The sequence below is a fragment of the Artibeus jamaicensis genome, unplaced genomic scaffold, assembly GCF_021234435.1.
Source record: "Artibeus jamaicensis isolate MK-2021 breed Jamaican fruit bat unplaced genomic scaffold, CSHL_Jam_final contig_240, whole genome shotgun sequence".
Lineage (NCBI taxonomy): Eukaryota > Metazoa > Chordata > Mammalia > Chiroptera > Phyllostomidae > Artibeus > Artibeus jamaicensis.
The window spans coordinates 25,158,511-25,186,208 of NW_026521506.1; the positions used below are offsets into that span (position 1 = coordinate 25,158,511).

At 40.4% G+C, this 27,698-nt stretch overlaps 1 protein-coding gene across 2 annotated transcripts in view; it reads right to left on the reverse strand.

The window, feature by feature from the left end:
* The window catches only part of SLC16A2 (solute carrier family 16 member 2), a 118,750-nt gene that overhangs the window by 3,888 nt on the left and 87,164 nt on the right, over positions 1-27,698 (reverse strand). The window contains exons 2-5 of one of the 2 annotated variants that reach the window (XM_053662377.1): positions 7,925-8,069; positions 4,432-4,882; positions 3,315-3,458; positions 227-455 (exon numbers count right to left, since the gene is read on the reverse strand). In XM_053662377.1, the coding sequence (XP_053518352.1) occupies positions 227-455; positions 3,315-3,458; positions 4,432-4,882; positions 7,925-8,069 (969 nt within the window). The remainder of the gene's footprint in view (positions 1-226; positions 456-3,314; positions 3,459-4,431; positions 4,883-7,924; positions 8,070-27,698) is intronic. The other variant, XM_053662376.1, reaches the window with a different exon arrangement.

The following is a 27,698-nucleotide window of genomic DNA, read 5'->3' on the forward strand; positions in this document are numbered from 1 at the left end:
ATATATAGCTATGAAAAGCCTATTCCCCAAAATGAATCCATGCACATACACTGTGCTTAATCCCTTTCACTAATAGTTGTAACAGGTTCCATGCACTCTGACTAGGCTGCTTAAACAAAGAATAAGAAGAAGGGGAACTTTGAGTAGAGGTACTTAGGCAAGCTACCACCCAGAAAAGACAGGACTCCCACACTCCTACCTCCCACCCCCGTAAAATCAGCCTCACCTGCAATGGGGGGCCCAGCAATCATCGGCAGGGCCATCATGCCCAGGAGGTAGCCAATGGCCTGTGAGGCCTGCATTGGGCCCACCAGTTCAAATGCGATGGGGGCCATGATGGTGATGAAGAAGCCATCACACAGGCCCAGGAAGAGGCAGACAACGATGAGGCCCCCGAAGCCCCGGCACAGGGGAATCATCATGGACATCAGGCCCAAGAGCAGGAAGGAGATGACCTAGAGGAGCAAGGCCTGAGGTTGGTCATGTTATGCTTGCCAGTCAAGACCACATAGCAAATCATACCTCCTTTATCAGGGTCTCATTCCTACCATGCATAAAATGAGGTAGCAGGGTGACAACAGAGAAAGCAGCTAGACTAAATAGTTACTTAGGTCTCTTTTAAGTCCTACATTAAAGGATTCAAAGTTTTTTTTAAGAGAGCTCCTATTTAACTGCGAGTCTATGTTGTTGCTGTCAGTGGGTTTGTTAGGTTCATCAGTTGGTTTTTAGAAAGAATAAGAAGTGTCCTAGCCATGCCATGTGAGGAAATCTCTTTGCTGGGGGGACTTTTGAACTTTTCCAGGCTGTTTTGGGATATTTAGGCAAAATCTAGGAATAAGAACCCAGATACCCCAGCTTCTCTAGGAGATTCATGCATGATATCAACAACCAAGCCACAATGGTATAGCAATATAGCAAGAGTTAATACCATTATATAACACAAAAGCCCATTAACTGATTTCAATCAGTTTTAATTACTACCTATTTTATATAGCTGCCTGTTAACATCCTCTATGTGGCCCTGCCAAGGTTTGAAAATTAAAAATCCCTCTTAGAACTGAGAATCAGACCTGAAGAACTGGCCTAAAGTGAGGCTATTCTGTAGGTTGTCACTATTTCCTTCCCAACAGACTGTCCAGGGGCTTGACACCAGACACATGTACCTGTCTTCTGCAATAGTAGAAACTACAGGGTCTAGTGGATGGCTCTTCAGAACACCTGAAGCTATGTGCACACTCCTTTCTTCTCCCAGTCTTATACTCAGGGAGAAGGGCAGGGGTGGGGGACAAATTTCTGTGATAGAGTATTTTCAGTAGCTCAAGAGAAAGAAGTTCATCCATTGTCTTGTGCTCATAGACTTAGACACCAGCAGGATGAGTTTAGACAAGTCACTTTCCCTCTCTGGGCCTTGGTTCCTCATTTGTGAAATGAAGAAGTTGGACTCCAAGTTGATTGTTTCAGCTACAACACTCTAAGATTGTTTTATATTATTCTAGGTGGTAAAACTGGGTCAAATAAGAGTGGGAATGGGGAGAGAGTGGTGGGTGGGCAGGGTAAGTGGTCAGCAGAAGCACTGGGCCCTAAGCCTAGTTCTGCTTCTGACTAGCTAATTCTTCTGCTTCCATTGGAACTCACTCTGCTCAATAGAAAGCAAGAGCTGCTTGGGCCCTACCTCTCTCCTAGGGACTGTGGTGAGAAATGAGCTATATGGCTAGGCAAGAGCTACTGCCTCTTCTCAAGATAAAGCCCTGGTCCTGTGCTAGCTTCCCCAGATTTTCAGTACCCTTTGGTATCTTGGAGCTGCTAATACTGGCAGGAAAGACACACCGGGGTGGCATGTAGAAGAGGCTGGGAAATCCACACATAATCTAATGTAAAAATCCACCCAGATAAGGCACTTGCTAATATTTGCGCAGGAATTCAAACTTTCACAATTGGTTTATCTCAATTATAGGCTTTTGGTTTGACTTATTATCTCTGGGACTTGGCTTTGCCTTCTAGCACTTAAGGTAAAGTAGAATATGAAAAGAGCATTACATAGGAGTTCAGCTCTGCCACAACTGGCTGTAGGTCTTCCTGTTAGTCTACCCATCAGTACAATGAGAGATAGGACTAGATGAATCGTAAAGGCACTCCTAGCTCTGACAAAGCAGATTCACCAATTCTTGAAAACCTAACACAGAGTTAAATACAACAAAAAACTTTGTCCAAGACATCTGAGGGTATTTAAGAAAACCCTTGGGATTGTCAAAAGACAGAGAGATCCCTGCTGTGAGTGTAGTTAGGCCCCCTTGCAAATGATTTTAGGGCTTTCTTAGGGAGTCAGTACTCAAGTACTTCCTGATAGATTATTTGTGGTCACATGTTTTCTGGGACTGCCATTGCCCCTCCACAGGGCTTCACACTTAGGCATCTTCTAGTAAACTCAACTGCAGAAGCAATAAGAATGAGCCAGGTTAGAAAGGCAATATTGCTATCAGGTAGACGAAGATAGACAGCTTAAGCAGGAGTCTGTATTCAATCCAGACCAGAGTCCAATTCACACAGAAAGTGGCCTATTGATCTATTGCCCACAATATGAGGCTACTTGAGTCACTATCAGAAGGATTAAAACCTTGCATGGCTATAAGACTTTTCAACTTCCCAAAGCGTAGTCATGCCTATAATTGTTTTAGTCCTTACCTGTAAGGTGAGATAGGAAAAGCAAGAATTATTCTAATTGCACAAATGGCTAAAGTAAGGCCTAGAGAAAGGGAGTAGTCTGGCCTTGCATGGTACTCTTTTTGTGTCAAAGAAGAGGGTGGCATTTAACAGCCAGTGTTTTGTGCCAACTAGCTCTGGAAGTATAAGAGATTATGAACTTGACGCTGGGCCTACAGGAGACAGACATTGGGCCACAAGGTGTTACACATGTCCAAAACCCTCCAAGAGAATATAGGATGGCCATGAGATCACCCCTCACTGGTGGCAGCATCTAACTGCTAGCCTCACTTTCCCTCTTTCAGATGGGAGATCCATTATTAATAAAAACTTTCTTTGAAAATGTTCTAAAAGTTACATTTAGACTGTTCTCACTGGGTCCTCACTCCACCTTGATGAAAGAGGCAGAACAAGAATGATTATGTTTATTTGAAAGTGAGGCAAACTGAGGCTCAGAGAATTTTATTGACTTTCCAATGTTGCATAAGCTGGTGTCCAAGTTGAGGCCCAGGGCATAACAATGACATGACCTACCAGTATATCCTAAAAAGTGGGGATGAAGTAGCATCTGTGGCTGTATTCTTCCCCACAGTGGACAGGGTGGCCACACTCACCTGCAAGTAGATCTTCTTAAGTCCAGGAATGGAGTCACTGACACGGCCTGACACAAGGCGCCCAAGGCCTGAGGTAGCCCCAATACACACCAAGAGCACCCAGGTCTGCTTGATTTCCAAGAACTCCTCTTCCACATACTTCATCTGAAAAGCACAGCATCAGATCCCCCAAGACAAGAGAAAGAAGAGGAGCTGACTGATTAACTGTTGGAATATCCAGAACCCTCTATTGCTTACTTGTCTGGACTATGATAAGAACTACCTTCCTTGTAGCCCTAGCTCTGGGACAAACTCCATGGCTGCTTCTAAGCACTTAAAAGGCTGCATATTCCCTGGCTCTCTAAATTCTGGGCTATTTAACACAGCTGAGGGGAATGGGTATCTCCAAGCCCCTTCCAAGCCCTTGCAGGACAGAATACAGCCTTAACAACTGAGAAAAATCCAATGGTTCCCCTACAATCTCCCCATTCCCTGACCCAGAACTGACAGACTGGGGAAATAGCAGCTCACCAGGGGAGAAGGATCCATCAACTTTCAGGTACACTTCTAAAAGTGTGTTTTAAGAAACATGAGGTCTGTGGAAGATAATGAGAGTACAGCTGACAATTCCAGTAAAAAGTTGGGTGGATGCTGGTTAAACAAAACTGAAGGATTTGTTTACTGCAGGATTTTTTGGTACCTTTAAAAGATTGCTACATAATATGAAGCTAAAGAGATCTAATGTATGTTATTGCCTAAACAAAATCATTTGACCACAAAGACCAGCATTCCATAGAACACACTTTTAGACAACCCTATTCTTGGGTCATCTGGGCTAGTCTCCTCCACACCAGTGATGCTTATCTTCTGAAAACCTACCCATCTAGACTTATCAGTGGAAGAAACTTCATGCATAGGCTTTTCCCTAAAGAACTAACTCCCCTTATTTCCCACTGAAGTCTTCCCTCAACCTGTCCTCTTTCCCACTCTGAGTCTCTCCAACTACTGTTTGTCTGTTTTTCCAAAGGTCTCACTTTTGCCCTTTCAATATCCTCCACCCCTACCCTCTTGCACTACAGGCAGGTTAATGGCAGATTCTTGGGACCAGGTTGGGTGGGCCCACCCTGGTATTCCTCACCAGGTGTACATAGGGAACGAAGTAGCCAAGGGCAGCAGCAGCAATCCCAAAGGCCCAGATGCGGTAGGTACGTTGGCGAAACACTCGCATGTTGAAATACTTCCTGAGTTGAGCCAGAAAGCGTTGGCACACGGTATGGACACCTCTCTTGCTTGGGGTGTCCTGGGAGCTGGGCAGGAGGGGCCGGTAGGTGAGTGAAAGCAGTGTAAGGATAAACATGAAGGTACTCAGCACCTGGAAGGTTTGGGCGAGCTTTATCTTAGCCCCCAGCGTCTTGATGAGAAGGGGGAAGGATATGGAGAAGATGCTACTCCCAGCAGACACTACACCATTGGCCAGACCCAGGCGGCGTTGGAAGTAGTGGCCCAGGATGACGAGAGATGGCTGAAAGGCGAAGGAACAGCCACAACCAAAGAGAATCCCATAGGTGAAGTAACGCAGGCTTAATGAGCTGTGGGAGAGACACCAAGAGCTATCCTCAGCAGCCTTACCAAAAAATTTACCTGCCCTTTCCCCTTTACCCTCCTGAAACCTGCATGGCCCCCATCATTAACCCACAGCCCCACTTACCACTGACCCTCAAAACAGAAAAGAAGAACCTTCTGATCCCCATTTTGCAGATGGGGAGACAAGCTCAAAGAAGTAAAGTAATTTACCCAAGGTAGCATCACTGTGGATCAGCAAAGTTTGGACTTGACTCCAGATCTGTGTGACTCTTTTGAATCATAGCATTCAGAGATGATTGGTCAAAACAAAGTCAGAACCAGCCTATTCAAAGGCTGGATGAGGGGCTATTCAGTGCTTTAGAGAGAACAGTTTCACCTATTGCTCACCTAGGCAGCATGGGTTGGCTGGTAGCCAAAGCTTTATCCCAAGTAACAACAAAGGCCTGCAAGGAGCCAAGATCCTGGAAGGTTGACACCCTCCACAGGACTCTTCAGTATCTTTATCCATGCTCAGAGTTCTTAATATTTCAGAGAATGTCTGGTGGTCCCTTGAGAGATAGCCCATCCTCAACCTACCCAAAGTCTGAATATCTCAGCATAACCCAGCTGCTTGACGGGAAATGGAGCCTCAAAAAAGTTATGAGTCTCACAAAGTAACACAGGTTCTGGCTTAAAATTCTTAAGCCTGCAGGGGCCATAAGCCTCTGTAACAGAAGGCAAAGTGGTCAGCAGGGAAAAGGCCATGTGAAGGTTAGCTTGGCCAGCCATCTGTACCTCCAAAATATTGGCACAACCTAGTGAGAAATTTTATTTTCTTTTTGAAGCCTCCACATATTTTGCAATAGTTTTTATCTGACAACTTAATTATCTACTAATTTTCATGGTCAGGCAGTTTCTCCCCATAGATAGAGCCAGTCCTCACACTAAAAAGACTGGACCTATGCTGAGGGATAATATGGTGATTGCATGCATGATTCCAACCACAGCAATCATTACTATTGCTTTCCATCTGCTTGTATTCACTGGATATGAGCAAGGACTTTGGTTTCAAAAGGGTTGTCTCCACTTGGAGCACATAGCTAAGCCAACTGCTCCTCTTCCACCAGATTCCTTGGGGCCTGCTCTCCTGAGATCCTAGGGACTCAATGGTATGGCATGGGTGAAGGATTTTGTCTAAGGGACAGGAGTTAGACCAGCAGAGTGAGGGCTAGTGAGGGCAAAGCATGAGGTTCTGTCTAGGTTGTTATGTGGTAGATCTATTTCTAGCTGCACCCTAAGACAGGAGGCCTCTGAACAGGCTTGCAAGTCCTCCCAAGCCCTGTCTGCATTCTATTCCACATCATACCACCCAAAGGAATTCAGAGCCCTGATTCAAGGAACAGGAAGGATGACTTAGAGCCCCAGCCACAAGCAGAACCATTTTTCCACTGGGTGTGAAGCCACCCAGAAAATTTCTCAGCTTTGAAGAAGTTGTTATAGAAAAGGAAAAGAGGTTGAGCGAGGAGCTTAGGGGCCTGGAGAACAGAATGCCTACTCCAATGTGCCTAAAGATGAGTGCCAGAAAAAAACACACCTGAGCTTCTTCCCTTTCTGCAACAGCTCATGTGGATTACAAGGGAAATGGGATCCTTATGTTGCTAATTTGTTTACACTTTGCTATTCTTGTCCTTAAACACCAGGCCTCTACTGTGTAGTGCCAAGACTGGAGCTACTTCTGAGGCCTAGCTCTTTCCCACAAGGAGCCAGGCACCAGCTTGCTAAGGATGAATGAGACCAACCACTGGAGAGGTTCAAAAAGGGTTTGGAGCTGCTTGCTTGGGAGGACTGAGCAGGTTCCAGGTAGGACATGGTTTTCCTCTCCTCTGAATTAGGTGGGACTGACTCAAGAAAACATTGCAGGACACATCTAAGCTTTGCTGGAGGGTAGGCTGAGCAGCCAGAAATACTCAAGTCATAAAAAAAATCTGGCTCATCCTCAAAGGGCCCAGTTGTGGCAGAGCACTATTTATCATTCTCTGATGTGAGTGGAATATTAGACCTAGAAAGCATAACCATGGCCCTACTCTGGGGAACAAAGCTCAGAATGCAGATCTCTGACAAATTAACTGTATCTCCAGGCCAGCATTTTTCTACACAAACCCAGGCAGATTGGAAGTAGGAGCTACCATAACTTCCAAAGTGTTTTTGGCAGAAAGTCAGTGGAATCCCCTATTTCTCAGTTTGTAGTGGCGGGTTTTCACTTCTCCCCTCAACTACAGACATGCTTCTGCAGGGCTGGCAGAAAGTAAGCAGGAAATGAACCTGTAGCTTGCTCCTTGTCTGGTACTACTAACTTCTGCCAATGCAACCAACAGGACAAGAGTTTGACTTTAGCTTAGGCCTGGCTGAGTAGCTCAGTGCTAGGTTTGTACCTCAGTCGGGATGCTGCTAAATATCCCTTCTCATGCCCAAGATACGAATCTTTATCTGTTTCAAACCAACCATGCATTGGCAACCAGAAACGTCCTGAAAAAAGCCAGAAATGCTTAACAGCCTGGGGCTCAGCTGACCTCCTTCTCAGTATAAGATTCCCTCAGGAGTACTGTGATGGTAGGTGTCTACATGCCTTTGCTCTAAAAGCTCATTACCAAGAAGGCAGATGAGGTCATGAGATGTGTGGTACATTGAAGGGGAATAAAATGGCAGAGCTGGAAGAGACCCCAAAAGACCATCTGGCTTAATCCCCTCATATTAGAGATACAGAAATTGAGGCTCAGAGAGGGAAATAGTACTCATCAATTGTTCCATATCTATTTAGTGGCCAAAACTGGACATGGGCCCAGCTCTATAAACTCCCAAACTTAGATCCCTCCTACCAGTTTGTGTCTTCTTTGGGGATATTCCCTACCAATGGGCACTGGGGACCCTACCTAGATGAGTCCCATTGGACAATGAGTATTCTGCATGAAAAGGGTCACAGAAGACTCTGCAAGGAGAAGAGTGTCCCTAGTTAAGTCCAGAAAGAGGCCAACCCTCAGGCATAGGCTTCCACCAACTCCTAGCCTTACCTGGTGAAGGAGCTGGTATGGAGGCCGATGAAAGCGACAGCAGCACCTGCAGTTGCTGTGATTCGGCAGCCCAAACGATCAGTAAATATACTCACAATGGGAGAACAGAAGAAGATCATGCCCATTGAGAGGGCTCCTACCCATGCTGCAGAGAAAACAAGCACAAAGATGCCTTAGCTTAATGTGGTATCTGGTGGTATGACTGGTATCTCAATTCTTTTTCTCTCGCCTTTCACAGGGGCATTGCATTGGCCTGTGCTGCAAGCCAGCTACTCCCTAGTGGCCAGAGAGCTTGGGCAATTTTCAAAGTACTTGTAGCAGGGCAATGTAAGAACGAAGAGTCTAGTTTATAAACACACCCAGAACTTGAAAACTGAGGCAGAGGAGCTTTAAAGATCAAGCAAATAATGAAACCTAACTAGTTACCATGCAGCTGTACATTTCTCAGCCTCTTTGGCTGTTTAATAAAACCAAGTGACTGAATTCTAACCAACAGAACGTGGTTAAGTGATAAACACTACTTCCCGGCCTGGACCATAAAAATGTCCCATCACGTTTCTGTGTTCTGATGGGCTACAAATGCAGAGTGACTTTGGAAGCAATGTATTAAGACTGGCAGAACTGCCATCAGTTCTATCTGGGTCACTGAATAACTATATTGAGCAAAGTTCCCCTTCCCTCTCCAATATGGAATCCCTGTTCTGAATGATACATAAGTAATAGAGAAATATTTTGTCCTTTAAGCCATCAAATTTTTAAATTGTTGCATCCACTTTGAAAATCTTTTATTGAATTTATTGGGTTGACACTGGTTAATAAAATTATATTGGTTTCAGATATACAACTCTATAATACATCATCTGTATATTGTATTTGTGTGTTCACCACCCCAAGTCAAATCTTTCATCACCATTTATCTCCCTTTACCCTCGTCTACTTCCCCTAATCCCCTTTCCCTCTGGTAATCACAGTACTGTTGTCTGGGTCTATGAGATTTTTCTTTACTTAATCCCTTCACCTTTTTTACCCAGCCCCACCAACTCCCCACCCCTCTCACAGCTTCCAGTCTGTTCTCTGTATCTATGAGTCTGTTTCTATATTGTTCGCTTATTTATTTTATTCATTAGATTCCATATATAAATGAGATTACATGGTGTTTGTCTTCCTCTGGTTTATTTTACTTAGCATAATACTCTCCAGGTCCATCCATGCTGTCATGAAGGGTAAGATTTCCTTCTCTTTTACAGCTGAGTAGTATTTCACTGTGTAAAACATACCACAGCTTTTTAATCAACTCAATTTTTGAAGGCCATTTGTTACGGCAGTCAAACCAACAGAAACTAAAACAAAGATATCCCTCCACTACCATTTTATTGGTAAATAAGCAGATCCAGAAATGTGAAGGAACTTATCAAAGATCATGCATCAAGTAAGTGGCAGAGTTGGGACTCAAATCTAACTGTCCTTATTCCTAGTCCAAATTAATTGTATTATTTTATATCTTCCATTGGGATGAATAAAGTTTCCCATCATTGGAGGTGTACAAGCAGAAGCTAGATATAAAACAGGGGACTCAAGCATTGGGGTCATATTTAGACTAGTCTACTTTTTAGGCCCTTCCAGGAATGCTAAACCAGATCTATAGCCTTAAGCACTTAGCTACTTGGCTTTGGAGCCAAAAGGTATGGGCATTAAGCCTTTAAGAGCTAACGTAAGACTCATCTTAAAGATATTAAGACTAAGCCCTGGCTGGTGTAGCTCAGTGGATTGAGCGTGGGCCTGTGAAGCACACGATCTCGGTTTGATTCCCAGTCAGGGCACATGTCTGGGTTGCAGGCCAGTTCCCAGCAGGGGATGCACAAAAGGCAACCATACATTGATGTTTCTCTCCCTCTCTCCTTCCCTTCCCCTCTAAAGATAAATAAATAAAATCTTTAAAGAAAAGAAATAGATGTAATGAGAGTTTTTTAAAAAAAGATATTAAGACTAAGAAGCAAGGAAGGTCACAAACACAATACAGGTTCAGGAGCCACCCAAAGATTTCTAAAGACACTGTACAAGAGGATCATGTAACCATTATGCCGAAGTTTTTCATCGGAGCCCATGTTGGGCAAATCCCTGGCTCCAAACTTGAATAAGAAGAGTTTATTCTGTTTAAAAAGGCTCTTAAGTGTCTGTAACAAAGCTCACCAGAGAGAAAAAAAATTTGTCCTTTTAGTTAACATTCTTCTGCCCCATTTCTCCTTGTTCAACCCTCAGAACAAAAACCCAAGGATTTTTGTTTGTTTGTTTGAAGACTGTTATCAAGTTTCATCTTGGGCCTCTCTTTTCTAGGTTAAATAATTTTAGTTCCATTAACTTTTTTTAATCCTTAATTTCTAACTCTGTTATTACTTTCAGAGCTCTCCTCTGAACACATTCCAAGTCTTCATCATCATTATCAAAAAGCATCATTGAGTATCATCTGAGCAAGGCACCAAGCCAGCTTCTGGCTTTCATCAATTGTGGAGGCCCAGGTGGGCCAGAGAAGGGCAGTCTGAGTGAGGTCAGGGCTAGCTGACTGCCTTTGTCTCTTACTTCAGTGCCTAATAGGTGTTTCAGATCCCCATTGGGAAAATTTGCATTGCTGGGGTGCCATCTTGAGCCCTACCTGCCTGGCTCTTAAAGTACTGGTATGGGACAGCTGGGAGACCTGAACTCTCATCACAATTTTACCTCCTACCTTGCAAGTTCCCGTCTTATCATCTCTCAGACCTTGAGTAAGTCACACAGCCCTTCTCTAATCCTCAATTTTATCATCTGTAAAATGGGAATTAAAATTCCTTATGTGCCTTCCTCAAAGATTTTGTTAATGAGATCAGATGTAGGGATATGTATCACAGAGCTTTGTAAGTACTAATAGTCACATCATATTAAAAAATTTTAATGGAAATGGTCCATAGACTTAAACGTAAAACTTAAAACTAAAAAATTCTAGAAGAAAGTGTAGGAGAAATCTTTCTAACTTTTAGTTAGTCAAAAATTTCACAGATATTTACAAAAGCGAGATTCATAAAAGAAAAAAATTGATACACTAGACTTAAAAATTTGAAACTTATGCTCTTTGAAAAATACTGTTATAAAAATGAAAGGGCAAGCCACAGGCTTGGAAAAATATTTACAACACACACATCTGATAAAAGATTGGTATTCAGAATCCAAGTATGCATTGACTCTCACAACTCAATAAGAAGAAAACAATGCAATTTAAAACATGGGCAAAAGATCTGAACAGATATTTACACATATATACAATATGAATGGTAATTAAGCATATGAAAAGGTGTTCAATATCACTAATAATTCAAGAAATGTAAATGAAAATTACAATGGGATACCCTCTACAACCCACTAAAAAAGTTTTTTAAAAATGGCAATACCTAGTACTAATGAGAATAAAGAAGAACTGGAAATCTCATATACTACTGATGAAAATGCAAAATAGCCAAGTGCTGGAAGCAACCTAAGTGCCCATCAATAAATGAATGAATCAAAAAACCGTGGTACATTTACAGTTGGAATACTACATAGCAGAAAGAAAGAAGGAACTCTTACCCTTCATGACAGCATAGAAGGAACTGGAGAGCATTATGCTAAATGAAATAAGCCAGGTGGTGAAAGACAAATACCATATGATCTCACCAATAAGTGGAACCTAATCAACAAAACAAATGAGCAAGCAAAATATAACCAGAGACATTGAAATTAAGAACAAACTGACAGTAACCAGAGGGGAGAGGGGAGGGAATAATGGGGGAAAAGGGGAAATGGTTTTCAGAAACATGTATAAAGAATACATGGACAAAACCAATAGGGGGTAGGAGCAAGGGTGGGAAGTGGGGATGGCTGGGGTGGGGGTGGGGGAGTGGTGGGTGGAAAATGGAGAAAACTGTACTTGAACAACAATTAAATAAAAGTTAAAGAAAAAAATGCAGAATAGTATACCTACTTTGGTTAACAGTTTGGCAGCTTCTTATAAAGCTAAATATACAGCCCTGGCTAGTGTGGCTCAAACGGTTGCCAGTTCGATTCCCAGTCAGGGCATATGCCTGGGCTGAGGGCCAGGTTCTCAGGTGAGAAGGGTGTAGAGTCTGTGTTTAGATTCTTTTTTTTCTTTGGAAATGTACAGTTGTTCCAGCACCATTTCTTGGGAAAACAAAAACAAAAACAAAAAACCCACCTTTGCTCCACTGTATTGCTTCTGCTTCTTTGTCAAAATTCACCTGGTTATGTATATGTGAGTCTATCTCTGGGGTCTCTAATCTGTTTCATTGATCTGTTTGTCTGTTTTTAAACCAATAATACACTGTCTTGAATATTGTAGCTTTATAGTCATAAAGTCATAAGTCAGGTAGTGACCGTCCTTCAGCTTTGTTCATTTCCTCCAATACTGCATCAGCTATTTGGGGTCTTTTGCCTCTTCATATAAACTTTAAAATCAGTTTGTTGATATCCATGAAATAATTTACTGGGATTTTTATTAAGATTGCATTGAATCTATAGATCAAGTTGAGAAGAACTGATATCCTGACAATACTGAGTCTCCCTATGCATGAACATGGAATATCTCTGCATTTATTTAGTTTTTTTGATATTGTTCATCAGAGTTTTGTAGTTTTACTCATGCAGATTTTGTACATATTGTTAGATTTATGCCTCAGCATTTCATTTTGGGGATGCTAGTGTAAATTGTATGTGTTTTTCATTTCAAATTCCACTTGGTTATTGCTGGTATATAGGAAAGTGATTGATTTTTCCAGGAGTTTTTTTGGTTGATACTTTCAGATTTTCTACATAGATGACCATGTCATCTACAAAGACAGTTTTATTTCTTCCTTCCCAGTTTGTATACCTGTTATTTACTTTTCTTGTATTGAATTAACTAGAACTTCCATTATGATGTTGGAAAGGAGTGGTGAGAGGGAATATTCTTGCATAGACTTGATCTTGGTGAGAAACCTGCCTGTTTCTCACCATTAAGTATGATATTAGTATTAGGTTTCTTAGTATAGATTTTTAAAAAGTAACCTATTAAGTTTTTACCTTTTAAAATTAGAAATAATTGTAGATTCACAGGAAATAGTCAGGAAAATTCAGAGAGATTCCATGAACCCATCACCCAGTTTCCCCCAATAGCAAAACTTTGAAATTGACATATGTACAATATATGTATTAAATTGTATATCATTTTATCATGTGTAGATTCCTGTAACCACCACCACAATCAAGATACAAAACTATTATATCACTACAAAAATCTATTTTGTGCTACTCCTTCATAGTCACATCCAATCTACTCTTCCTTCATCCCTAACTTCTGGCAACCACATATGTTTCACATCTCTATATTATTTCAAAAAAGTTGTGTAAGTGGAGTCATATAGTATGTGACCTTTCCAAATTGGCTTTTTCACTCAGAATAACTCCCTAGAGATACATATTTAAAGTGACTTTCTTGCACACACCATATAGCTTGGGCATTTCTTTTAAAAGTTTCTGTCCATGCTGCCAATCTGTCTTTTAAATATTTGAAAAATGTTTCAATTAAAGTTGACATTTAATATTAATTTCAGGTGTACAGCATACTGCTTAGACATTTATATAACTTACAAAGTGATCCCCTCCAATAAGTCTTGCACCCACCTGACACCATATTTCTTTATTAAAATATTACTGATTAGCCCTGACTGTGTGGTGCACTTGGCTGGGTGTTGCCCTGCAAAGTGAAGTCGCTGGATCAATTAGAGTCAGGGCACATGCCTGGGTTGCAGGTTCAGTCCCCAGTCAGGGTACATGTGAGAGGCAACCAATCCATATTTCTCTCTCATATCAATGTTTCTCTCCCTATCTTTCTCCCTCCATTCCCCTATCTCTAAAATTTAATAAAAATAAAATCTTTATAAAATATTACTATATTCTCTATGCTGTATTTTACAACCCCATGACTATTTTGTAATTATCAATTTGGGGTGTTTTTTGTCTTTTACTTAGAGTTTTTATTGTATTTTTTCCATTACCATTCAGTTCCCATGTACTCCCCTCTCCCTCCACAATCACCACACTGTTGTCCATGTCCATGACTCCTTATTCCTTTTTGCTCAGTCCCTCCACCCCCAACCTCCCCTATTAGCTGTCATCCTGTTCTCCATCTATGACTCTGTCTCTATTTTGCTTGTTACTTGGTTCAGATTGTTCATTAGATTCCACATACAAGTGAAGTCATATAGTATTTCTCTTTCTGATGTGTTTATTTCCCTTAGCATAATGTTCCCCAGGTCCATCCATACTATTGCAAAAGGTAAAGTTTTCTATTTTATGCCTGAGTAGTATCCCATTGTGTAAATGTCCCATAGTTGTTTTATACACACATCTACTGGTGGACACTTGGGCTGCTTCCATATCTTGGCTATGTAAATAATGCTGCAATGAACATAGAGGTGCTTATGTTCTTTTGAATTAGTGTTTCTGGTTTCTTCGAATGTAATTATCAATTTGCACTTCTTAATCCCTTCACATTTTTCACCTAGCGCCCAACACTCTTCCCATCTGATAACCATCAGTTTGTCCTCTCTATGAATTTGTTTTTTTAAAGATATTATTTATTGCTTTTTAGAGAGAGGGGAAAGAAGGGAGAAAGAGAGGGAGAGAAACATAGATGTGTGAGAGACACATCAATTTGTTGCCTCTGATTCACTCCCACCTGGGGATCTGGCCTGCAACCCAGGCATGTGCCCTGACCAGGAATTGAACAGGCAACCCTTTGGTTTGAAGGCAGGCACTCAATCCCCTGAGCCACACCAGTTAGGGCTGTTTTCCTTGTTTATTTATTTTGTTTTTTAATTCCACATATAAGATAAATCATATAGTATTTATCTTTTCTCTGTTTGACTTATTTCATTAGCATAATACTCTCTAGGTCCATCCATTTTATCACAAATGGTAAGATTTCATTCTTTTATGGCTGAGTAATAGTCCATTTTATATATATATGATTTTATATATATAAAATATATTAAAAATATATAAAAATATATATGATTTTATATATATAAAAATATATATGATTATATATATATATATATAAAATCGCATCTTTATCCCTTCATCTTTTGGTTAGAAAATTTAATCTATTTACATTTAAAATAATTATTGAAAGGTATGTAGTTATTGCCATTTTATTAATTGTTATCTGTTTGCTTTTGTCATTCTTCTCGATTCCTTTCTCATTCTCTTCCTCAATTCTTTTCTATGTTGATGACATTCTATACTATTGTGTTTGGATTCATTTTTCTTTATTTCTTGAGTAACATTGTAGATTTTTGGTTTGTGGTTACCATGTGCTTCATATATGCTAAGCTATGTTTATAGCAGTTTATTTTAAGTTGATGGTCACTTAAGTTTGAACACATTCTTTTTTAAAAAGTATATATATTTTTATTATGCTATTACAGTTGTCCCAATTTTTTTCTCCCCTTTCTCCCCCTACTCCCTGCACCATCCCCCTCACCCTACTCCACAGTTCATGTTCTAGGGTTGTACATATAAGTTCTTTGGCTTCTCCATTACCTATACTATTCTTAACTGCCCCCTGTCTATTTTGTATGTACCATTTATGCTTCTTATTCCTTGTACCTTTTCCCCCATTCTCCCCCTCCCCACTAGTAACCCTCCATGTGATCTCCATTTTTGTGATTCTGTTCCTGTTCTAGTTGTTTGCCTAGTTTTTGTTTTTTAGGTTCAGTTGTTGATAGTTGTGGGTTTGTTGTCATTTTACTGTTCATAGTTTTGATTTTCCTTATCTTACATAAGTCCCTTTAACATTTCATATAATAAGGGCTTGGTGATGATTAACTCTAACTTGACCTTATTTGAGAAGCACTTTATCTGTCCTTCCATTCTAAATAATAGCTTTGCTGGATAGAGTCATCTTGGATATAGGTCCTTGCCTTTTATGTCTTCAAATACTTCTTTCCAGCCTCTTCTTGCCTGTAAGGTTTCCTTTAAGAAATCAGCTGACAGTTTGATGGGAACTCCTTTGTAGGTGACTGTCCCCTTATCTCTTGCTGCTTCTAGGATTCTCTCCTTCATTTGAATCTTGGCTAATATAATGATGATGTGCCTTGGTGTGTTCCTCCTTGGGTCCAACTTCTTTGGGACTCTCTGGGCTTCCTGGACTTCCTGGAAGTCTATTTCCTTCACCCAATTGGGGAAGTTTTCCTTCATTATTTGTTCAAATAAGTTTTCAATATCTTGCTCTTTCTCTTCTCCTTCAGCATTCACATGATTTAAATGTTGAAATGTTTAAAGTTGTTCCAGAGGTTCTTAAGCCTCTCCTCAGTTTTTTGCTCTCGTTTCTTCATTATGTTCCAGGTGGATGCTTATTTTTTTCCTTTTGTTCCAAATCATTGATCTCAGACCTGGTTTCCTTCCCTTCACTGTTGGCTCCCTATATATTTGGCTCTATTTCACTTCATGTAGCCTTTAGTTCTTCCTTCATTTTGTGTCCAAGCTCAATCAAGTCTGTGAGCATCCTGATTACCAGTGTTTTGAACTGTGCATCTGATAGGTTGGCTATCTCTTCGTTGCTTGGTTGCATTTTTTCTGGAGCTTCAATCTGTTCTTTCATTTGGGTATTTTTTTTTGTCTTGGTGCACCTGCTACATAGTAAGGGGTGGAGCCTTAGGTATTCACCAGGGCAGGGAAACCCATGTCGCTGCATTGTGGTGCTGTATGGGGGGAGGGGTCCAAGAGGGAGCAATGGTGCTTGCTCTGTTCTCCGCCGGATTTCAGTCACTTCCCCCACTACCCACAAGCAAAGTGGGCCCTCCTGGTTCTGATTCCCAGGTGGGTTGGTTTATGTACATTCTAGGACAATGTAGGTCTCTCCAACGAACTCTCCTGTGAGGCTGGGAGTCTCTCCCTGTGCCTCAACCCCCACAGGTGTTTTCAATCAGTGGTTTGAGGCTTTATTTCCCCAAGCTGGGACTCCAGGTTGTGAGGTCTGTCTCACTCCCCAATTGTTTCTCCCAGTTTATCTGAATGTAAATGTGGAACTGCAGGCTGAACCAGCTGCTGCCTTGCCACCCAGCTGCAGCATTGCCCACCCAGCTCCGCAGTCCACTGCCTTGCCCACCCCTGCCCTCCACTGCCACTTTGATGGGAGTCTTATCCATCTGGTGCGTCTCCAACTCTCCTACTGGTCTGGATGAATGTGTCGTCTTGGTTGTCAGACTTCCATACAGTTCGATTTTCTGGCAGTTCCAGTTGTTTTTTGCTTTTAAATTGTTGCTCTCTTTCTTTTGGTTGTGCAAGGAGGCACAGTGTGTCTACCTATGCCTCCATCTTGGCTAGAAGTTTCATTATTTTTTACTTCTTTTACGTGTGTGTTTGTGTGTATCCCTTAATTTACTGTTGTAATTTGACATGCTCTTCCTACTTTTTGCCCTTTAATCTTTATACTAGCTCTAGTGTTGGTTGATCCACTGACTTTTATTGTGTTTTCCCTTGTCAGTGAGAATTTTTTCATTGCAATATCTTCATATTAATATTTTTAATTTCTCCTTAAAGAAGTCCTTTTAACATTTCTTGTAATGCTGCTTTGGCAGTAGTGAATTACTTCAGCTTTTTCTTGTCTGGGAATGTTTTTATATGTCCCTTAATTCTAAATGATAGCTTTGTTGGGTAATCTTGGTTTTAGTCTCTTCCTTTCATTACTTTGAATATTTCATGCTATTACCTTCTGGCTTGCCAGCCTAAGGGTTAACCAGACCCACAGTTTTTAGTGGACTCCTGTCTCTCCCTGGTGGATGAAATCCCTGATAATCTTCATAGCCTGATGTTATGAGAGCTCCTCCTCCCAGCCCTGTAGCTATGTGCTGTGGAGGCCAGGAGGGTGTTGAAACCCCTCACTCTTTGGGGAGGACCTTTGTAGTTGGCATATTTCTCTCCATTTTCAACCACTCCATGGGACCCACCCATTTTTGCATCTGTCCTTCCTGCCAATCTCAATGTGTCTTCTTCTATAAAGCCTTAATTATAACACTTCTGTTCAGCTAGCCCTCAGTTGGTTACTCAGGTTGATTGTTCTATAATTTAGTTGTAACTATGTTTAGATCCTGGGAGGAGGTGACTTCCACTTGCTCCTTGGTGTATATTTCTTTCTCTTTTATTTTTGAAAGTTATTATCATTATTATTATTATTGTTATTTTATATTTATTTACTCCATTTTCCCACCACCACACCCACACCAACCTCCCACCCTCAATCCTACCCCACTTTCACTTTGCCCATGGGTCCTTTATACATGTTCTTTGATGATCCTTTCCCTTCCTTCCCCATTATTTCCCTCCCCACTGTGCTCTGGTTACTGTAGGTTTGTTCTTAATTTCATTGTCTCTGGTTATATTTTGCTTGCTTGTTTGTTTTGTTAATTAGGTTCAACTTATAGTTGAGATCATATGGTATTTGTCTTTCAACACCTGGCTTACTTCACTTACCATAATGCTCTCCAGTTCCATTCATGCTGTCATGAAGGGTAGGAGTATAAAATGGAGCAAAATACTTCTTTCCTTTGGTAGCATAGTATTCCATTGTGTAAATGTACCACAGTTTTTTGATCCACTCATTTGCTGATGGGCACCTAGGCTGCTTCTGGCACTTGGCTATTGTAAATAACACTGCCATGATCACTGGGGTGCATAGGTTCTTTTGAATTGGTGTTTCAGGGTTCTTAGGGTATAATCCCAACAGTGGAATTGTTGGGTCAAAAGGCAGTTCCAGCCCTGGCTGGTATAGCTCAGTGGACTGAGCAAGGGCCTGAAAACCAAACGGTTGCGATTTGATTCCCAGTCAGGGCACATGCCTGGGTTGTGGACCAGGTCCCCAGTAGAGGGCATGTGAGAGGCAGCCACACATTGATGTTTCTCTACCTCTCTCCTTCCCTTCCCCTCTAAAGATAAATAAATAAATAAAAATTTAAAGGCATTTTTAGTGTTTAATTTTCTGAGGAAATTTCATACTGTTTTCTATAGTGGCTGCACCAGTCTGCATTCCCAGCAACAGTGCACCAGGGTTCCCTTTTCTCCACAACCTTGCCAGCACTTCTTGTTTGTTGATTTGGTTTTGATGGTCCTTCTGTCCGGTGCAAAGTGGTATCTCATTGTGGTTTTAATTTGCATCTCCCTGATGGCTAGTGATACTGGGCATCCTTTCATATATCTCTAGGCCCTATGTGTGTCCTCCTTGGAGAAGTGTCTGTTCATGTACTTTGCCCATTTTTTACTTGGATTGTTTGTCTTCTTGGAGTGGAGTCCTGTAAGGTTTTTATATATTTTGGAAATTAACCCTTGGTCAGATGTATGTTTTGGAGACTAAGCCCTTATCCGAAGTATCATTGGGAAATATATTTTCCCATACAGGTGATTCCCTTTTCATTTTGCTAATGTTTTCTTTAACCATGCAGAAGCTTTTTATTTTGGTGAAGTCCCATTTGTTTATTCTTCCATTTATGTCCCTTGCTCTAGAGGATATAACAGTGAAAATATTGCTGCATGGAATATCTGCGATGTTCCTACCTATGTTTTCTTCTAGGAGTTTTATGGTATCATGACTTATATTTAAGTCTTTTATCCATCTTGAGTTTATTTCTGTGGGGTGTAAGCTGGTGGTTGAGGTTTTTGTTGTTGTTGTTGTTATTTTGTATGTAGCTGTCCAGATGTCCCAACACTATTTGTTGAAGAGGCTATTTTTGCTCCATTTTATACTTCTGCCCCTTTGTCAAATATTAATTGAGCATAGAAACTTGGCTTTATTTCTGGGCTCTCTATTCTTTCCACTGATCTATGTGTCTGTTCTTATGCCAGTACCAGACTGTTTTGATTACCGTGGCCTTGTAATATAGTTTGATGTCAAGTGTAGTGATCCCTCCTACTTTGTTCTTCTTTCTCAAAATTATTGCAGCTATTGTTGTTTCTTGGTCTTCCCATTATTTGTGAGACTCTTCTTTTTTGCTTCTGTGTCTAAAATTTATGTTTTGACTTTCTGACTTTGTGATGTGAACTTCTATGGTAGGAGGCCTGTGAGATTCAGTGGTGCATTCTTCTTGATCACCCAAACTTGATGGTCTTGGGATGCCCTTTATGCCTTTTATGCTGGTTCTCTGGGTGCAGATGGGTTTTGATTGTTGTTGTGTCTTTCTTTGGTGGGTCCTTTCCCTTCAGCTGGTTTACTCCACCCACCACATCTTGTGTGCTGTTGTGCAGGTGGAGACAGGTTGTGCTGAACCTGATTCTTTTGTCTGTCTGAAGTTATAAGGCTTCTCTCTTGCTATTGGTCAGTTATTTGTTCCAGGTGGGTTCTCCACAATTGAGTTGTAATTCCAGATTGGCCCTCATAGGAGGTTAGTGTGAGTTCCATTCACTCCCCCGCCATCTTCTCCTTCTCTAAACCTCGGCATAGATTTCTTTCAGTTCATTGCCTTTGATGTTCACTCAGCTTCTTCTTCTTTTTTAAAGATTTTATTGATTTATCTTTAGAGGGGAAGGGAAGGAGAGAGGGAGAGAAATATCAATGTATGGTTGCCTCTTGTGCGTCCCCTGCTGGGAACTGGCCTGCAACCCAGGCATGTGCCCTTATTGGGAATGGAACCACAATTCTTTGGTTCGCAGGCCTGCGCTCAATCCACTGAGCTACACCAGTCAGAATTCACTCAGCTTCTTGATATTGTAGGTTTGTCTTTTGCCAAATTTGTGCATTTTTCAGCCATTATTCTTTGAGCACCTTTTCAGCCCCTTGTTTCTCCTCTCAATCCAGGAAAACTCTAATGACAGGAATGTTACATCTTTTATTGTAGCCCCACAGTTCCTCTGTGTTGTTAATATTAGATAAGTTCTATTTTTCTATCTTCACGTTAACTTATTCTTTCCTCTGTCCTCTCCATTCTGTCATGGAGCCTATTCAGCAAGAGTTTTTTGCTATTGTTATAATTATTTCAGTTGTTGTATTTTTAGTTTTAAAATTTTAATTTGTTTCTTCTTTACAGCTTCTATTTATTTGCTAAGAGTTAGTATTTCTTCATCTGTTTTAAGGATGATTGAAATTGCTCTTTGAAACGTTTTTATGATGGCAGCTTTAAAATCCTTGCCAAATAATTCTAACATCTGTGTCATTTTGGAGTTGGTGTCAATTAATTTTTTCTCATTGAAGTTAAGTTTTTCCTAGTCTTTGATGTGACAAGTGGTTTTTTATTGTATACTAACATTTTGGATATTATATAGTGAGACTCTGGATCTTATTTAAATCTTATTTTTAGCAGGCCTTCATGGAGGCCTGATATTGTGCCAGCAAGGCACCCGCCTTATTATTGCTAGATGGAGTGGAAGCAAAGGTGAAGTCCATGTTCCCTGCTTAGCTTCCACTGATACCCTGGGGAGGATGGATGCTTTCTTACTGCTGATCAGTGGTTGGTGTACAAGATTTCCATTGGGATTTTTCTGATACCTTTTTTGCTGGGAGAGGTAAAGGTCCCTTGTGACTATTTCCTACAGTGCTTCAATTGATACTATACGAAGAGATGTTGAAAGCCCTACTTTCCTGCTTGACTATTATTACCATCACCTTAGCACCTCTCCCAGAAAGAGAAGAGAGTTGGAGAGTTGGAGATTACAGTTTGGCAATGGTGAAAGTCCAGGTTTTCTTTCATAGTCTCCACTGATTTCATGGTGGAGGAGTAGGGTGAAATTCCTGGCTCCCTACAAAGTTTCCTCTGACACTATCTCAGCATGGGAGGGGTTGGGCAGGTTTAGGGACCTTGTTACAGCCGGGTGAATTTACAAGTCTAGGCTCTCCACTAGGCCTTTGTTAGTAGAGGTCAGATGAAATGCATTTTCTCCATGGCATTTGGCCAGAGCAGGGCAGTTATTGTCTAAAACGTTTCTGTCTTCCTAGGTACTTCTTTCTAGATAAATCAAGCTTTTTTAAAAAAGATTTTATTCATTTATTTTTAGAGAGAGAGGAAAGAAGGAACAGACAGAGAGAAACATCAGTGTGTGGTTGCCCCTCATGCGGCCCCTACTGGGGACCTGGACTGCAACCCAGGCACGTATCATGACTGGGAATCAAACCAGCGACCCTTTGGTTTGCAGACCAGCACTCAATCTACTGAGCCACACCAGCCAGGGTGATAAATCAGGCTTTTAATGGGGCTTATTTTGTCTGTTCCTATTGGTATTTCTGGGTTGGTGGCTTCTTCACCTCCATGTCTAAGGTATATGATGCAAAAAGAAAACCTAGGTAATTCACTTCTGTGTTGTTCCTCAGGCCCTGAGGTCCTGAGACCATCAGCCTTTTTCTCTCTACCCTTCAGCAACCCAGTAGGGTTTTATATTTGTTTCATATATAATATGCAGGGTTTTTTAAAGCCATATTTCATGGGAGGAATAGGAAAAAAGAGCCTTAATATACTTTTCAATGTAAATGTATATATATTTAAAATGAAGCCATTCAAAGATGATATTCAGGTATTCGATAGTTATTGAACAGCCTCTGTGGCAGAAAGAAATGGCAATCCTACAGGTATTGAGGGTGCTAAATAACTCACATATGCCCCTTGCCTTAAAGGATATTAGAGTAAAATAGGAAACACATTTTTAAAAAAATAAAGCAATGAAATTTTAAAATTTTGTGGTTGAAGACCAGAGTAAAATTTTCTACTTAAAGATTTTGAGACAAGTCAAACATTCCAAGTGAAAGAAAATTTGCTATGTTAAGGGAAAGTAAGGTAATTAATAGTTAGATTAGTGATTGAAGAATAGCATGATGTAATGGTGTTGGGAGAACTGGACAGCTACGTGCAAAAAAATGAAACTTGAGCACCAACTTACACCATACACCAAAATAAATTCAAGGTGGATAAAAGACTTAAATATAAGCCATGACACCATTAAAGTCCTAGAGGAGAACATTGGCAAGAAAATCTCAGATATTCCACGCAGCAACATTTTTACGGATATGTCCCCTAGAGCAAGGAATATAAAGGAAAGAATAAACAAATGGGATCTCATCAAAATAAAAAGCTTCTGCATGGCTAAAGAAAACAGTATTAAATTAAAAAGACAACCAACTGTATGGGAAAACATATTTGCCAATGATACCTCAGACAAAGGTTTAATCTCCAAAATATACAAAGAACTTACACGACTCCACTCTAGGAAGACATCGAACCCAATTAAAAAATGGGAAAAGGACTTGAACAGACACTTCTCTAAAGAGTACATACAGAATATCCAGAGACACATGAAGAGATGCTCAATATCGTTAGCTATCAGAGAGATGCAAATGAAAACCACAATGAGATACCACTTTACACCAGTCAGGATGGCTATAATAGACAAAGCAACAAACAACAAATGTTGGAGAGGGTGTGGGGAAAAGGGGACCTTAGTTCACTGTTGGTGGGATTGTAGACTGGTACAACCATTATGGAAAACAGTATGGAATTTTCTCAGAAAAATAAAAATTGACCTGCCTTTTGACCCAGCAATTCCACTGCTAGGATTATACCCCAAGAATCCTAAAACATCAATTTCAAAGAACCTATGCACCACAATGTTCATAGCAGCACAATTTACAATAGCCAAGAGTTGGAAGCAACCTAGGTGCCCATCAGTAAATGAATGGATCCAAAAATTGTGGTACATATACACCATGGAATTTTATGCAGCAGAGAGAAAGAAGGAGCTACTACCTTTTGCAACAACATGGATGGAACTGGAAAGCATTATGCTGAGTGAAATAGGCCAGGCATTGAAGGACAAATACCATATGATCTCACCTTTGACAGGAAGCTAAAGAATAAAACAAACAAGCAAACAGAATAAAAACAAAGACGCTGAAATAGAGAACAAGTGGGCAGCGACCAGAGGGGGAGAGGGAAGGGAACTTAAGGGGAAAAAAGGGGTGGGATTTTGAGGAACAAGTATGAAAGACACAGAGATGAGGACCGGGGGGGGGAATGGGAGGGAGGGGGGAGATCGGGCGGGGGGGGGAGAGAAAAAATGTACTTGAAAAGTAACTAAATAAAAATAAATAAATAAATAAAAATAAAAATAAAAATAAAAATCCAGTCAAAAAAAAAAAAAGAATAGCATGATGTAAGAGAAAGTATGTAAAGGATTGTTATCAGAAAACATTATAATAGGAATTTAGTACAAGAAAAATAATTGAGGGATGACTATATTTTAAAAAGGAAAACTAAGCCTGATAATAACAATGATAATTACAAACATTTTGAGGATAAATAAGTGCTATTGGTTATCCTTTACCTTTCTTCTACTCAGTTTTCTTTTTTAGAAAATCTAAGGCATTGGTAAAGGTATTCTAGGACCTTGACAGTTCTTGAACTCAAAGCTAGGTGGTATTTGTTGTTCCCTATATTACTCTTGCTCTCATATGATGAAGACAAAGAGATTTTGCTGAAGCATCTGAGACATGGAAGAGTTTAGAAGGATGAAAAGTAGATTTTAACAGGAGATGTAGAGGGTCACCTTTCTAAACAAACGGCAAAATCATATGTGGCATCCCACAATTTTCCATCAGTCAAAGAGCATTATTTCAACCCACGGCTGCACTAAGAGCTAAACAAATGACTAACTTCTGACTAACAAACTTTCTGTCCAACAAAGCCCTAGGACTTTGAGGATTAACTATGTGTAAACCCACCATCCACAGCTTTCATCCAGTGACTCCCAGAGTTCTCTTGAGCCTCAACCACTATCGTCAGGTGGCTTAACTACTCCCAGACAGTTGGTCCAAAAAAAGCCTGTACCTGAAGTAAACTCAATGTCTATATTCAACAGGCACCCCCTCCTTTCCTGTTCTAGGCACCCACAGCCAGCTGGGATTCTGATGGACCTACAAAGTACAAGAGCAGAAACTTGATCTTTCTAGCTCCACACTGGGCCTGCTGGCCCTCAGTATTCCTTATGCTAGAAGTATTTTCCCTCACATGCCTAATAAGTGTCCTGACTCCTTACTCATACTCACAGACTTTGAGGTACAGGGAGACCTCTGTGAAAGAACTGAAATGTGAGACCAGATTCCTCACCTTTGGCTGGCAAAAGGTGCAACCTATGTGAGTTCTCCCTCTGGGTTCAAAGAAGAGAGGATACTCCAAGAGCCAAACTCTCCAAATATATTACAGGCTTTCAGAAATTCCTGTTGCTGTGGGGAAACTAGCAGAAACTCAAATGACAGAATGATGGAGCAAAGCCAAAGAAAAGGCAAAGCTAGGAAAGGAGTAGATGACAGAGAAAAGTGAAGGTGGTTGACACTGGGGCACATATGGCTCCATTGAAGAGCCCCTACTTCCTATTAAGCTGTGCAGTACTATGCAGGAATAACAAATAGGAGCTCATTTCTGGGGCTTAGCTATCCAACTGATGTGCCCAATGCTAAGTGGAAAGAATGGCATTGTGAAATGGAGTCTCTGTTGCCTGAAATATTCCCCGATTTCTGCCCCATTTCCACCCATCTTCAGGGTCCCCAGAACATGGTAAAGAAACTAAACCTAATTGTGATAGGTGGAGATGGTAAGAATGGCTTAGGTAGGGCATGGGGAACATGTGGGGTCAGTGGCAAGCAGCTCAGGAATGTGCTGATGGTGTGCTGGCACATCTGGCTAGGTAATCAGCACATATTAGTGAGATGACTGAAAACATTGGTGCAATACATTTAAGAAGAAGCAAGCAAAGACAGTTTAGTTGTCAGTCATGGAGCTCCAGAGGGAGAAATACAACCCCTTGGTCTTCCTTGGGGCAGGAGCCCTGACCTCATTTTCTCTGTGGCTGACCAAAGAATGACCTCCAGCTGAGTTTCTTTTATTAACTATTTCTTTAGCTTTGTGCAGGACCCAGAGTTGAGTGCCAGATACTTATTTTTCCAGTGAATATATAAAATACTCTTGTTCAGGAATTTCAAACCTTTTTTCATTTTCTGAAAAATACTGTGTTGAAAAGCTCTTTCAGCTCTTAGTCTCTCTTAGGCCATTTACTGCAGTAGCTACTCACCATCCATTGTGTTTATAACTCTATTTCAAATTTGTACCAAGTCTGTATTTAAAAATTCCAAAAGTATTTTTATATTTTCCTGATATTTGATCCTGCCAATATTTTCATTTTTTTATTAGAACATAGTGGTGTTTTTCTAGATTGGCACAGCAGTACTGGAAAACATTATTTTCAAAGCATTCTGAATCTAAACAAATCCCACTTTTAATCTTCCACACTGTTTCAAAACATACCAATTTTAATGGGCTACTTTTGAGTGTCAAAACTTGTAAAGTCAAATATCACTGAAAACATAAGTTGTTTTATTACCCCCTTATTAGGTTATTTGGCTTCCTTCTCTCTGCTTTTATTGTATGTTTAGTTCCATTTTTGGAATCAAAAGATCAAGGGATTCAGTTCCTAATTTTACAGATAGTCAGACTGAGGCCCAGAGAGACTCACACTTAGGAGCATCCACATCCAATCTGAAAATGCAGTCCTTCTAACTCCTGCCCCAGTCTTTCAGGGGAGACTGGGTTTTACTTACTGGCCTAACTACTTTGGGAACCACTGGCTTAGCACAATGATTAGTTATCTACTCCAGTAGCTAATATATATCACGCATAATTCTTGAACCAAAAACCATCAGTGTTTACAGGAGCTATGAACAATTTCTTCAGCTTTCTCTGAAAAGGCTAGCCAGCCCCTACAAACTCAAATTGTCAGAAATTCACCTGACAGAGGCTATGGGAAAGAGGCAGAAGGCAAAGACAAACAGACAAGAAATAAGAAGACAGGAGAGACACACATCTGAAACAGAACAGTTGATGACAAGGGCCTTTATTGGAACTGCAGAATGTTCAAAATAAAAGGGTCATCAGGAATCATAGGGAGTAACCAAGATGGCTTTACTGGGGAATTACAAACACTTAAGAAAGAAATAATATCAATCCTATGCAAACTCTTATAAAAAGCAGAAGCAGAAGAAACACTTTCTAACTCATTCTATGAGTACAGTATTAGCCTAATGCCAAAACCAGGCAAAAACATCACAAGAAAAGAAAACCACAGATGAATGTCCCTCATAAACAAAGTCACAAAACCCTTAACAACATTTTAACAAATTGAACCCAACAATATAGAATAAGAAAAAAAACATCATGACCAAGTAGTATTTATCCCAAAATACAAGGTTAGTTCAACATCCCCCAAATCAATCAATGCAGTATGCAATTATAACACTACATTTTTAAAAATCTCATGTGATTGACTCAACAGATGCAGAAAAAGTCTTTAACAAAATTCAATATCCATTCAAGATACAAACACTCAGCAAACTACTAACAGAAGAGGACTTTCTCAAACTGATAAAAGGCAACTATGGAAAAACCTATAGCTAACATACTTAATAGTGAAAGAATAAAATCTTTTACCTTAAGATTATGAATGAAGCAAGGATGTCTGATTCTGCGACTTTCTATTTATCATTGCATTGGAGGTTCTTGCCAGTACAATAAGACAAGAAGAAATGGAAGACATATAGTTTACAAGTAAGAAGCAAAACTATCACTGTTTACAGACAACAAGATTTTTTACCTACAAAATTCAAAAGTCTAGCAAAAAGCTACTAGAATTAATGAGTGAAACAAGTTCACAGGATGCAAAGTCAACTTACAAAAAAACAATTATATTT